Source organism: Carassius auratus, chromosome 3 (genome assembly GCF_003368295.1).
Source record: "Carassius auratus strain Wakin chromosome 3, ASM336829v1, whole genome shotgun sequence".
NCBI lineage: Eukaryota > Metazoa > Chordata > Actinopteri > Cypriniformes > Cyprinidae > Carassius > Carassius auratus.
Genome location: NC_039245.1, coordinates 19,822,469 through 19,836,378, shown reverse-complemented (window position 1 = coordinate 19,836,378; position 13,910 = coordinate 19,822,469). Strand labels below are relative to the sequence as shown.

General features: G+C 39.2%; 1 protein-coding gene across 5 annotated transcripts in view; it reads right to left on the bottom strand.

Annotated features, from left to right (window-relative positions):
• Positions 1-4,201: 4,201 nt before the first annotated feature.
• Positions 4,202-13,910, bottom strand: part of LOC113049900 (axin-1) — a 32,729-nt gene continuing 23,020 nt past the window's right edge. For 3 of the 5 annotated variants that reach the window (XM_026212652.1, XM_026212636.1, XM_026212645.1), the window contains exons 6-11: positions 11,246-11,796; positions 9,347-9,517; positions 8,936-9,184; positions 8,064-8,171; positions 6,679-6,828; positions 4,202-6,292 (exon numbers count right to left, since the gene is read on the bottom strand). In XM_026212652.1, coding sequence (XP_026068437.1) covers positions 6,166-6,292; positions 6,679-6,828; positions 8,064-8,171; positions 8,936-9,184; positions 9,347-9,517; positions 11,246-11,796 — 1,356 coding nt within the window. In that variant the 3' untranslated portion in view covers positions 4,202-6,165. The remainder of the gene's footprint in view (positions 6,293-6,678; positions 6,829-8,063; positions 8,172-8,935; positions 9,185-9,346; positions 9,518-11,245; positions 11,797-13,910) is intronic. The other 2 variants (XM_026212656.1, XM_026212665.1) reach the window with 2 other exon arrangements.

Genomic DNA, 13,910 nt, shown 5'->3' with positions numbered 1-13,910 from the left:
GTGGTGGGCATTTTCAGCAGGTTACATTGATACACCAGGTGGTGACAAGTAACTGTCTTAATGAGTGAGTCACTGAACCATTCACTCAACAGACTCATTCAAAACACAGATTCATTCGGGGATTTAACAAGTGGTTAAATCTGAGTGGGTCACTGAATTATTCACTCAATAGATTCATTATAAACATCCAGAAAACACCACTTGGTTCCAAACCTATATGGTTCTTTTTCCAAAATCCAAAAGAAGATTTTGAATAATTTTTTGTGTGTGTACCTAGCATTTCACTGTGGGGACCAACTAGTAATATACCAGTAAATTTGGACCTTGTGGGAATGTGTGTTTGCTTGGTTACCATGAGAAGACAAGCTTATAAATCATGTAGAATAGAATTTTTTAAAAGTCAATTTGAAATGGCACGAGGTTGAATAAATCAACAGTGGAGTTCCAATATCTAATAATGTAAGAATTAATTTTAATAAAATTGTAAATTAAAACATTTGAACAAATTCACATAGGACAGAACAAATGAGAACATGTTGGATATTTTTTTTTTAAGAACTGCAGAAGAAATGAATTGCTTGCACACATCTTTGATTCCTGCAGCAGAGAAACTACTCTAAAACCCAAGTGATTTTCCTTTAAAGATTCACGATGGCCCTGCTCATTCTTTTGTCCACATCTCATATATTTAGAGTGAATCTTTTCAGAAGTCCCTGTATTCAATACTTTGTTTGAATGACAAGCACTATCTACAAGCCAAATTTATTCACATCTTTTTGTACAGCATTTAAGGCATCATGCTCAAAGCAAAAGAGCAGCAGCAACGGTTTTGTACTTTCATACTTGCGCTGAATTATCTTAATGCGCCTTCTAAAGCAATCAGTAACTTTACCACAGCTGCAGAAAACAGATCATCAAGTGGTGTCTGTGCTGAGTGCAGATATTGTACAGAGTAATGTGGAACAAACAAGAAAACAGCCATCCTTCAGCTGTAGTCTGAACTCTTTCTGAGAAAGGTTAACAAAGTTAAAGTGGAATCGTTTCTGATAGATTCAGAATTGAGCACTAATGAAAGCTTTTGGTCTTTCAGCTTTTAGTGATCCCAAATGTAAGCATACTGAACAAAGATAAGTTTAATGTGATGATAATAGCAGACTATTGAACACAAACTCACTATAACAATTTTAAATTTAGGACAGCTGTTATTTTTGAAAGCATATACTGTATATAGTGGTTGCAATATAAACACTACAAAAATATCTAGAACGGTCTTATTTTATGAAAACTGACGAGATTTAGTTGAATTAAGGCTAGGGATCCTTTGAGAAAGCAAAGTCTTGTGATCTTGACAAGGCAGCTCATTATGAAACTGAACACACTTTATTTAGTTGTTCACTTTCACTCATTCAGCAAGTCAACTGTGGGAATAATTATGCCTACATTTCATAAAATAAACATAAAAAAACTCTTCACATAAGCAGTGCATAAAAACGGTCTCCACCTTGCAATGAAAGAACATTAATCTTAATTAAAAGTTTCATATGAAGACTTATTTGCTTATGAAGCAAATACCACTTCCAATGTTTGTGCAGAGCAAAAGACTGACTCTGCCTTTAAAAATCTCATTCAAGGTTAGTTTTAAGTGCTGCAACATAAAGACATTGGATTTCTATAGCCACTACCTTCACCCGATTTAACATAAAACACTTTCTGTTTTTCTTCTCAGATTGCAAAAATGCTTCTTCTTTTTTTCTTAAACATTATTAATTTTGACATTTGGCTCTATGTGTGGGTAATAAGGTAATTTTAACAAATAAAATTAAAAAATGTTCCTTCGAAGTTTGAGCAGCCTTAACTAAGTGTTGTGTAAAGTTGCAAGCCAGACTAAATTATGCCTGCTCTGACCCACCTCAGCCGTTAGTGTCAGTATGCAGTTATAATTGTGTTAATGCTTTCATGCCACCAATGTGCAGCAGTAAACAGTGTGAAGAAGACGTGTAAATCCACTTCAGAAGCACTTCTACGCCACCTTTGCAAGTGTATATTTAAAATGTTCCAGCTAAAAATGAGAATCACTGTGTCCATAAGAATGTTTTTCTAGGGTTTTCCCTAAATATTCAATTTTGCACTTTCATCATTGGAGCTATTAGAAACCTAGGTGCGTTTCAGAGCTGTGGTAACCATGGAAACTGATGTTAGCCCAATCCAGCCTCAGCAATGTACTTTGAGAGCCAGCTTTATTCCTCAGGATTACACCGATCCTATTTTATTATAGGAACATGGATACTCATTTTGGTTTGCTACTTTTAGACTTTTATGCTCTCATCTTGTACACGGTTTGTTAAATATGATCAGTAATTAAAATAAGTATTAAAGAACAAGTCTGGAAACTGTCAAACCTGTCCCAAATTTGCACCACAGAAAATTGCCAGAAGGCTAATTACATAAAGACATATCACCCAGTCCCACTTCCTACTTCCAATGCATTGTTTGCTCAAGTGTGAAAACTGTTTTTTTTTTTTTTTTTTGTAGTCGAGGTAATCACAAAATGAGCCCACAGAGCAGAACTCGTACAGAACGACGAAATCAGTTTCTGACACAACCGCAGGGAGTGAGAAAGCTTCCCATCAGAGCGGCTGGCCCAAAAACACATTATACCTGCCACAGTGGGCTGGAGTCATCATTACTGATGAAGCCGAGACAGGGCCGCTGAAACTGGTCTGATCCCATCCAGCTTTAATCAGAGGTGTGAACCACCGCGTCAGATCAGTATTTGATGAGTGAGGGCCAGAAATCAAACATTTACCCGGCAGCTTTGATAACAGAGGGCACAGGAGCCACCGAGGCCGGAACTGAGGAAAAACACTGCATATGTATATCCTGGAGATGTACCATCTGCTAATGAAAGTCTTTTCGTTTTTATTTGGTCCTTCTAGGGTCTGGTTAGATGCTGCGGCAGAACACCCTAATGATCTTTCCTTTTCAATTAAGCAGCTCAGTTTTCCTAACCTGAGCCCAGCGCAGTGTTCCAGAACTAATTGGAAGCTCAATATGAGAAGGTGACCTTAATCAGCAAGCATCCTCAAGGTGAGAGTGAAGAAAACAGGAAACGCATCAGCACCATCAGCCTCTCAAAGAAGCACATTCACATTTCCCCAGACAAAAGGTGGATGTTTTATTAAAAGTTGAAAAAGACAAGATATGGCATGTTACTTGTGGAGGAGCATTGTTTTTTAGCGTGTGACCACCCCAGGACTCATAGCCAGGGGGTCCGCAATATAATTTTAGATCTATATGATTTCTAAGATGTGGAAGAAAAACAGATTTTTCTAGTATTTCATATGGTCCTATTAATGTACAAAATGTTCTTTTAAAAATACTGATGAATGTGTGGTACATTTTATTATTCCAATTAATTAGATGTGCTTTTTTTATTATGAGAACTTAATTTAACCTTTAAAACGGTCCAGAAAAATCTAAACAGGAACAAATAAATGGAATCCAGAAAATTGAATCCAGAAGCTCCAGTGGCATTTGCTTATTCACGGTTATAATTATGTGGGGTCCTTGGAAATTTGGGGGAAAAGAGGTCCCCGGACCAAAACGTTTTTTAGAACCCCTGGACTAGAAAAAGTCCATCTTTGGGTCGGGTTTAAATCTTTCAAGTCTCTGATTTGTTGCAATCTCTGTAAAGCATATTGATTATTGATACAAGTTGTGCAAGGATATTTTGAACACATACTAAGCAACTGATTTTTCCCTCAAGAAATCTTCTGTACTGCAGTGAAGACATTTTTTTATATATATATCTGCATTTGATATCTAATTCAGCATTTACCCAAATAGTGCACGCACTCTGCAAGATGTCTATTCAAGACTGCTTCATCTGGAAAGCATCTGCTCTGTACATACATCTGACAAACATCTTCCAGATGTCAGCTTTCCATACATTCTAAATCATAAACATCTTAAAGGCATCTTCCAAACGTCTATTTGACATCTGACAGGAAACAAGGTATCTATCAAGGGATGTGGAGCCTTTGAGATCTTGGCAGAGCTCATGAAACGCTTAGAATACAAGAGCGCCATCATCTGTTTAGTCCTTTAAAATAAATTAGAAAGGCTTCATTTTATCGATGGATTAACTACAACATGCATACAAATAAATTAAGTCATACAAAAAAAAAAAATTAACTCCATATTCATTTAATAACATGTCTTTATTGTCCAAAGTACCATAAAATGATAACTGTACAACTCGGCACACTTAAGCAGAACCAGGGCACTAAATATCCAAATTGGGTTGCTGGTTGTAGTTGAAGACACTTAATTTTATTTTTTTTACATATTTACACAAAGACTTAAAGTGTGTTGATGCTCTTCGCATAGGAGAAGAAAAAAGTTCTTAAGAAACTTAAAAACATAATGCAAGTCCCTGGTACTGGACACATGGAGTGAGGAGAGCAGACAGTGGATCAGAGATGAGGATGGTCAGAAAGGCACTGTGTGATGTCTATGTACAGGTCATCCATCATTCAGTGAGAGCAACTCAAGTCCAGGCTATTCACAGTAGTTAACTCTTTACATCCCAGGTGGCAATTACACCAGAATTAAAATGAGTCGAAACAAAAATGAGAAATGTTCCATCAAGTACCCATATTGTTCAAGTTGACGACAGCTTAAAACAATTCTAACAGAACGTGGATGAGGGGGAAGACATGACAAATCACTGAACGGACAACAGCAACTTAAATCAAACTACATGGGGAACTTAAAATGTTAAAACTCGGCAGTTGGGAAGATGGGACGCCAGATCAACAGAAAGCATTCTAACCTTACAGCACCATGTCTAGCTCAATCTCTCCAGGCCTTTCCTAGCGGTTAGTACACTTCTCAGCGTTTAATTACAATACGCAGCCTGAAAACTCTATGAAGGAGCTTCATTTTTGTCGCTGAAACGACGCGAACAGATTTTATTCGACTCCTGTGGTAGATTGTTCTCTTTGGTGTTTCATGATCTCAACAAGGCAGACCACATTAGGTTAAAACTACATTTTTTAAAACGTTTCATTCTCGCCAGGCACCACATTAAGCCGTGTTAAGCTAAAAGGCTACAATTCTCTATTTGTTTCTTGTTCTGTAAAATACATTAAGGTAAGTGTAAACATGATCAGTATATTGTCCAATGGCACTAGATAGACAATGGACCCCAGGACCACCAGAACGTTGCGTCCTCTTCCACAAGTCTCACATTCCCCTGCTCCTGAACGGGCTTCAGCACTGCGCCGGAAAGCGACCTTACAGATTCTGGATATAACTATAGATCTAAATGAGATATTTGTGCGCACTCAGCCTTTGCCCTTACATCATGATGAGAGGGGAGGAATTATGCATGTCATGACATCAACGAAAGACAGCGATGGGAAGGCATCGTCGTACAGGACATCCGCTCGAAGCGCTTCTCCTTTGACATCAATGCATACCGCGGTGAACAGTGCGGTGTCGACTGACTCCTCCCTCTCCAATGGGTTAACAGACTGTGAGTTAAAAGCACTTGGTAAAGCGTGGGTTAGGATTTCTTCGTAACCACAGCCTTGTGAAATCTACCACCGTCTTGGGTCAGGTTGACGCCGCAGCTTTGATATGGGTGAACCGATTTCGCTTCTGTTTTTTTTTTTTTTTTGTTATTTTCTTTTCCTTTTTTAAATATTTAAATAGATATAAAACTTTCTCTTTTTCCTTTTAAACAGACAGTCTGTACACATCTGGTACCAGCACATATAAAATTACAAGAGTTGTTAAATTAGAAAGGATATGTTCCTTCTGATACGTCATATCAAAAATATGCAGCTTTAGTAAACATATTTCATAGTCCTTTTTTCTAAGCTAACTTTACATTGCTACATTACATTGAGTTAGAAACATAGCAAAGGTGAGAGAATGCCGCCTCGCGCTTTCGTCTCGGAGTCCAAGGGCTTTCCGTGCACAATGCGGTGATCTTGAGCACCGAGCAGCGGTGTGACATTAAAAGCTGTTGTGCGGAGGTAGAAGCCTCTGAGAAAATAGTGTATTAGTCCCTGTGCTGCACCTCCACGTTCGCTGTACCAATCTCAGCACCTGCTCGCCGCTTCCTCCCATTCTCCATATCCTGCCTCCCTCGCAGCCTCAGTCGATCTTCTCGACTTTTCCAATGATCTTCTCTTCAAAGATGGGCAGGATGGCATCGTCTTCGCGTACCTCCTCGAACACCACCCCACAGTCAAACTCGTCGCTCACTTTCTTGAAATAATACCTAAGATGTGGAGGAAAAGGCATAGGGATGGTTTAACAGACCATGTTTATCAGTCAAGTAATTCCGTTCAGCTGACGTTGCTGTAAAATTATTAGCATTATATATATATATATATATATGTGCACACACACACACACACACACATATATCCATTTGATACTAGAAAGGAGTTTAAAGAAATGGCTCATTCAAAAATGAAAAATCTGTCATTGCTTGCCTCATGCTCTTTTTTTTGTGTAGTTTGAATACATTTAACAACATGAGGATGAGTAAATGATGATTTTTTTTTTTTTTTTTGTGAGCCATCTAAAATAATCTATTGTATAAACTAAACACTACAGAAACCTTACTGATGCTATGAACATGACCGGTGGGGAAAGGATTACCTGTAGCTCCCTTTCTTAGTAAGCAGCTCCTTGAACTGTCCCAGTGTGACGATTCTTCCTTTGACGGATGTCCTGTATGGGATGGGCTCTCCACAGAAGTAATAGGCCACAGTGATGTTCTCACATGGCTGCTTCTTCACGTTCTTATGCCTGCAAATGAACCCAGAGGCAAACATTTGTTCTCCAATAAACAACAAAATCATGGATTTTGCTTTTCTAGCAACAAACTGAGAAGTACAATGTCCTGAAAGGATGTCTGGACCAGAGCCGTATTTCAAAGGCTCTTGTATGTGCTCCGTTCGGCTTGAAGTGGGTACGAGTGCTGGTGGGTGTCAGAGGATTGGTTTACTGTTACCAAGTTAAATGGATTCCAGGTGCCTGACAAATGTTTTTTCAGAAAACCAAAACAAAAAAACACTGGCATCGATGTGCCACTTTCATCTCATCCACACCAAAGCTTTGATGTCACTAAACTGCTTCTCTGCATTAGGAGCAGGCTCTCATCCACGGCCTCTCATTCTCCTGCAGCTGAGCAGATGTTAATACGCCGGAACAACACTTCACTGCAACCAAATTCATGAGAATAACTACATACTAAAACTGGTAAAACTATTATATTCTTAAAGGAATAGATAACCTAAAAATGTAAAAATGCTGTAAACTGACTCACCCCTAAGCCAGCCAAGATTATTGTTAATCAGAACAAACTTGGAGAAATGTATTACATCACGTTCACCAGTGGATCCTCTGCAGTGAATGGGTGCCGTTACAATGGGAGACCGAAGAGCTGATAGAAACATCACAATAATCCACAAGACTCCAGTGCACAAAGTAATTAAGTAATTAAGTGAAAAACTGCATGTTTATAAGAAACAAATCCATCATAAAAGGCATTTTAACTTCAAACCATTCCTTCTTACCAAAACAGGATTCTATAATCCGTAATACTTCATGTGGTGCTTGATCTGTGATTATTTCTCTCCTGATTCAGAGAAGAGGACATTTTCACTGGAGAAAGCAATATTATGGAGACCCGTACAAACACACAGATGTTAACTGATGGATTGGAGTCATATGGATTATTGTGATGTTTTCATCAGCTGATTGGAATTTCATTCTGGTGGCACCCATTCACTGCAGAGGATCCACTGGTGAGCAAGTGAAGCAATGATACATTTATCCAAATCTAGTGAATAAATCAACATTTTTGGTTGAACTATTACTTTAACAGTGGAATAGGCTAAACAAGCCTGGACAGCACTACACAGAAGTGTTAGTGAACTACGTGAAAGCACAGCCCTGACAAACACGTGCGCTGCATGTATCAGTGGCATGGGATGCTGAAGGGAAGGGCTACACTCTATGGAGAAGCATGGAGGACATACTCTGCCTCGGAGAGCTCCATGTCAGAGACAGCGGGCACCACACTGAGCGTGGGGAACAGAGCGGGCCTGACAGTGGTGCGACCTCTCTGGATCACCTCCATCACATACCTGAGGAACAACCCCGAGTTAGACACCGGCTGCGTTCCAAGGCTCACATCGCCTATTATACGCATGCACCTGAGCCAGCTACAATGTGTGCGGGAATATGACTACTAGAAAAACAGGGCGAGGAGGACACAGGCTTGCATTGTGCATTATGGGTCATAGAGGGATCACTGACAAAGATAACTTCTAAAATTAAGTAGTTTGCAAAAGCAAAGTGCTTAAAAATTAAATCTTTACTAATGCTGGTTGCATATGGATTCAGGAAATAAAACATAATAACATTTTCCTTACACCTCAAATACATGCCAAAAAAAAAAAAAAAAAAATTCACTGCTTGTTTCAGCAGTGGTTTAACTGCACTTCTGATTTGGCAGAAATCGGTCTTAAAATATTTATAATATTTCAACAAATCTAAAACGATTGTAGTCTGAAATGGAACAAATTCAAATAATAATAATTATTATTATTATTATAATAAAGATTACCCCAAACCACTTTTTAAGGCTCTTCTCAAGTACTTCTCAAGTAGTTTCATCCTGACATTTTCGACATTCTCCCCCAAAAATATCAAAATTATTTTCAATTCAGAAATTCAGGTAACTGTGTGTATTAATTGCTTTTTAGTGCATTTTCCAACAGATCTGGTCCAAAGAATAAGCATCAGTAACCAAAATGCTAATTGCATGAGATTACTGTCATGCAGTAACAAATCAAGCCACCATGTATGACTTATGAAATATCATCTTATGGGTGACACGTCTTCTCACCTCTGCTTAGCTTGCAATGTTCCAGACTTCCTCCTCTCTTCCTCAAGCCGCCTGCGTGCCTCTTCCAGCTGGGTGAGGGGGTTGGGGGCTGGGTTGGGGGGCATGGTTGGATCTTGGATGAAGGGATGGGAAGGCTGCACATTGTTGCGGAGCTGAGCGGTAACCCAAGGGTGCACAGCCCCCGGTCGCTCCACCGAGCTGGGCCTCGACACCTCGTGACCCTGAGCCTTCTTGGAGCCAGAGATGCTCCTATGAAATAACAGAGACCAAAATTAGCTTTTACATTATTAATCCACCCATCTACCCATCTGTCTGTCTTTCTATCTAGCATAACATACAACAAAACTCTTTGAACTGCTTGAATTGTTAGACACCTTTATTCCTATTACTGCACTAAGTAAGGGTTCCTACCCATAAGGGCTCTTCTTATAGCGTCCAGCTTCCTTCTCGCCCTCCATCATCCACTGCAGTATCTTCTGGTTCCTCTCTATATCATCAAGGGGCAAGGGCTCTCGCATCTCAAAGTTTCGACCATCATCTCCTTTCCTGACTGGACGCTTTGACAGTGTGCTTCCTTTACTGCTACAATGAGACATGAGAACATCAAAATCACTGAAGCGGTTCAGATAAATGCCTTCGCTAAATGTCTCCAAGTTACACTGCCAGTCTGGTATCAGTACCATTTTTTTTTTTCTTTTTTAAAATAAATTAACTTTTATTCCCCAAAGACATATTACAAAAGATTTCTATTTTCAAATAATTGCTGTTCTTTTCATCAAGGACTCAAAAAAAAAAAAAAAAATTATATATATATATATATATATATATATATATATATATATATATATATATATATATATTAGGGGTGTAACGGTTCACAAAATTCACGGTTCGGTTCGATACGATACACTGATGTCACGGTTCGGTTCGGTTCGGTTCGATACGTTTTAGATACAGCAAAATGTAAAAACATCTCAACTTTTCAGAATGCCGCAAGCGCACCGCGGGTCATGTGACAAGAACTAACCAATCAGCTTCATCCTTTCCCGTAACAACGTTGAGAGCTCAGCCAAGATGAAGGATCAGCTGATCATAGTTGTATATGGATTGCAATTTTGAAATAAATTTAGTAGCAGAGCTACTGCAAGCGATTTTTAGAGCTGCAAATCCATTTATCCTTCGTTGAAATTTCCGCGTCTCATGGAGAGAGCACGTCATTGTTGCTTAGCAAAGACAGACGCCTCATGAGCGCTTCTGCCCAAGCGCTTTGGAAAGGAGGAGAAAGACGCGCTTAGCGTTTTCCATGCGTTTTTAGGCACGATATGTGAACGGCCCCTAAGGCGCTCGCTCACTCAGCACGCGCTGAAGGCTCGTTGCAAAATGTCGAATGCCTTTAACAGACCAGAAATATAAGATCCTAAAATAACCAACAGGTCTGGTGTTTGGGTTGGATTCCCTGTAAGCTATAGTTTCTAAATGCTGCAGGGATAGTTTGCTGCGTGCATGTTTCTCCTTTTTTTCGTTTTTCCCAGATAGTACTGACGCATATATCCCAGATATTCCCGCTGGTGTTTTTTTTTTTTTTTTTTTTTTTATTCCCGCTGGTGTACCCTGTCATGTTGCAGATGCGACATACCGTTGTTTTTTTATCCACCACTCTCTTGCCATCACCATTATAGCTTAAAGGGAATCCAAAGTGCACCCAAACACCAGACCTGTTGGTTATTGGAGGATCTTCTCATTTCTAGTCTGTTAAACGCATTGGCTATTTTGCAACGAGCCTTCAGCGCGTACTGAGTGAGCGAGCGCCTGCTGAGTAGCCTAACATAAACATATAAGATGGTGTTTTTTTCTTCTTCGGGAGTGTCAGGGGCGTTGCCTGTTACGTTGTTTGGGTTATTGGGCTACCTTGTTGAACGCATATCATTATATTTCTCTCTCTCTCTTTTTTTTTTTTTTTTCAAATATAATTAATTACTCCAACGAACCGTTCGGTATACATAATGCGTACCGCGTACCGAACCGAAAGCGTCGTACCGAACGGTTCAATACGAATACGCGTATCGTTACACCCCTAATATATATATATATATATATATATATATATATATATATATATATATATATATATATATATATATATATATATATATATATATATAAAATTAGTGTTTTTACTGTATTTTAGATCATATAAATGCAGCCTTGATGAGCATAAAAGGCTTTTTCAAAAATGTTTTTAAAATCTTACTGACTCCGCACCTTTGAACAGTAGTGTACATATCTAACAAAACATGTCGAAGCCCATACCCATAAACCATGGGGTCCATGGCATTGGGGCCGACACTCATCCCATCTGCAAAGTTGCGTGTCTTGGATCCACAGTGGTGTTGCTCCATGTTCCAGGCGAATCCCCCGTGCATCCTCGTGGTGTCCACCTCCGCCTGTTCTTTGGGTTTCCCTCCAGTGGCATGGTGTGTTTGGAGAATGTGTTTGTGATGGTACGTGTTCGCTGCCTCACCCTTTGGGCCCAGCCGAGCCTGGTGCTTGCCTTGGACACCAGACAGCGGCACCATCATCATCCCGGGAATCTTGCCAGCGGGAAGCCCGTCAGGGGAACGGGACTTCGGAGAGTGGCGGCCCGTGCCCGGAGACTGACAACCAGGGGTTTTCATCACACGCTGCACATGCTCGTCCAGGATGCTCTCTGGGTTTTCCTCATGTGCGTCCCGTAGCTGCAATCCGTTGTAGCTCATTTCAGAGTAGCGACCGCCAAAATGCTGCACATGGACCGCAGGAGGGATCCTGTGATTGGCTAGAGAGGGAGCGGTTGAGATGTCTGCATCATCACCTTCCTCTTCCTACAGGACATAAGAGATAATTGAATAATGACAAGATACTTCAATATTTAACTGCATCTGAAACTCTCTTATTCAATTAAAGCAAAAAAACACATCTTCTAGTGAGTGAGTGAATGAGCCAAATTTGACAGGTGGAGCAAGTTTACCCTTACCGTAGAAAAACAAAGGGATGTAGAACCACTGCAGTAACATGTTTAAACCAGCAGAGGTCATAGTGTTACAGTTTTCCTAAAACTCTATTGATATGCCTTTGTTATGGTCACACCAAAAACACAATGACCTGAAAAAGCTATGAGAAAAAACCCTTGGAGATCAAAACATCACGTTAATATTCATTTTAATAATGAAACCCCTTCTCGACAAGCAGATTGTAAATGATCTGACATGCCGGTTCTCTTGACAAGATTTTACTCGCTTATTTGTTGAGCCATTCTCTGATTTTGATTTGACAGGCAAAGAACACAGTTCTTTGATAATTTCGTTTCAGTATGGTGACTCAACTGCCATTCAGACACATTCTATATTGTTACTTGGAGACAATGAAAAAACATAGTTTTTTATGAAAGCAGTCATGACCTAAATCTAATTAAACTGTAACTGCGTTCCCACCATATCTTTATTCTGAATAAAACTCAGCCTATTACACATTCAGGTTGTGTCACTCAAGGTTGGGGCATTTGCAGAAATTCACGCTTACTGATAGGTCAAGTATAATTCTGATCATTTCCCCCACAAAATGAATCATTTTATGTGGATGTTTCAATCAATAACATTTTTAAGGAATAGTTTATTATCTTATTATATTCAGTTCGTTGTAATTCAGTGACATTGCTGCTTGTTTTATGTTGATGTGGGCTAAACTATACACAGTGTTTCATAAACTGCCTTTGTGTATTCTCTTTGCTGCTAGTTACTGCAATTATTTTACATCAACGGATCTCGTGATCAGTCGACATGTCACACTTTTCCACTTAACCCCTGAATAGCCATTTCAGCAATGAAGCATTAATCAAAACTGACAAGATTGATTTATATTTTTACAAAGATTAAAAAAAAAAAAAGTAGTTTAAGCTTTCTATTTAAAAGTATCAAGGCATCCAAATTTCATAAAATATTAGCATTTAAAAACTGTTTTCTATATTAATACGATTTTATTTGCAAGTATGATAATGTTTCCAAATAGAAAACGATTATTATAAACTAATATTTCAGAATATTTATCAAATAAATGGTGAGAAAGACATTCTATATTATTTTATTCTCTGTTAACAGTGCAGCCACATTTTTTTTATTAATTTACATCCAAATTCCTTTTGCATCAAATGTTCCTTCTCGTTATAATAACAGAGAAAGTCAATAAAGCTGAAACCACACCTGGTCATTTGTGTGTCCAAGTCCAAGGAGATAGGGAATTTGGAGGATTTGGCGTATGCATAATTTTATTTTTACTGAACAGCTGTGTGGGTCAGCGCTCTGGATGATCTCTGATAGACCATGCCAAATAAAATTAAAAAAAATAAAAAAAGAGATGAGGTGGGAGACAACACAAATCTAACTGCAATGCGCCAAGCAGCCAATATTCATGGCATCCACTCAACCTCTAAAAAACTGAATTCTGTCTGAAAATGACTGAATAACACCCAGAACGGAGATATCAGAGTTTATTCAGACTTGTCAGGGTTCAGTTGCTGGCGAAAACATGTTTAACTGTCAGACTCCATTCTGCTCAGTGGAGTAGAGATAGCAAGTGCTGTATATAGAAGACTGATCAGAAAACTTAAAACAAGTTTGCTGAAAGCCGCGGCTCCGGTGAGAATATCAATTAGGAGACAAATGCCATTCCTCCTTCGGCTCTTAATAACTCAAAGTCACTGTTCTGTGCCGGAAGTTCCTCTTACAGGAGGCCAAACTACATAAATAATTTTCCTTGAGACTTAACACCTGGCTTTGAGTCGGGAAAGAGATTCCCATTTGCGGTGTGCGCAAGCATTTCTTCACGCCCCGGCTGACTTCAAACAAAGTCATTACACTGAGGCAGACTAGCAAGTAGCTCAATCTCAGCAGGAGATTCACCTGACACCGAACAGAAGGACGAAAGAAATGAGCAGAGTCCC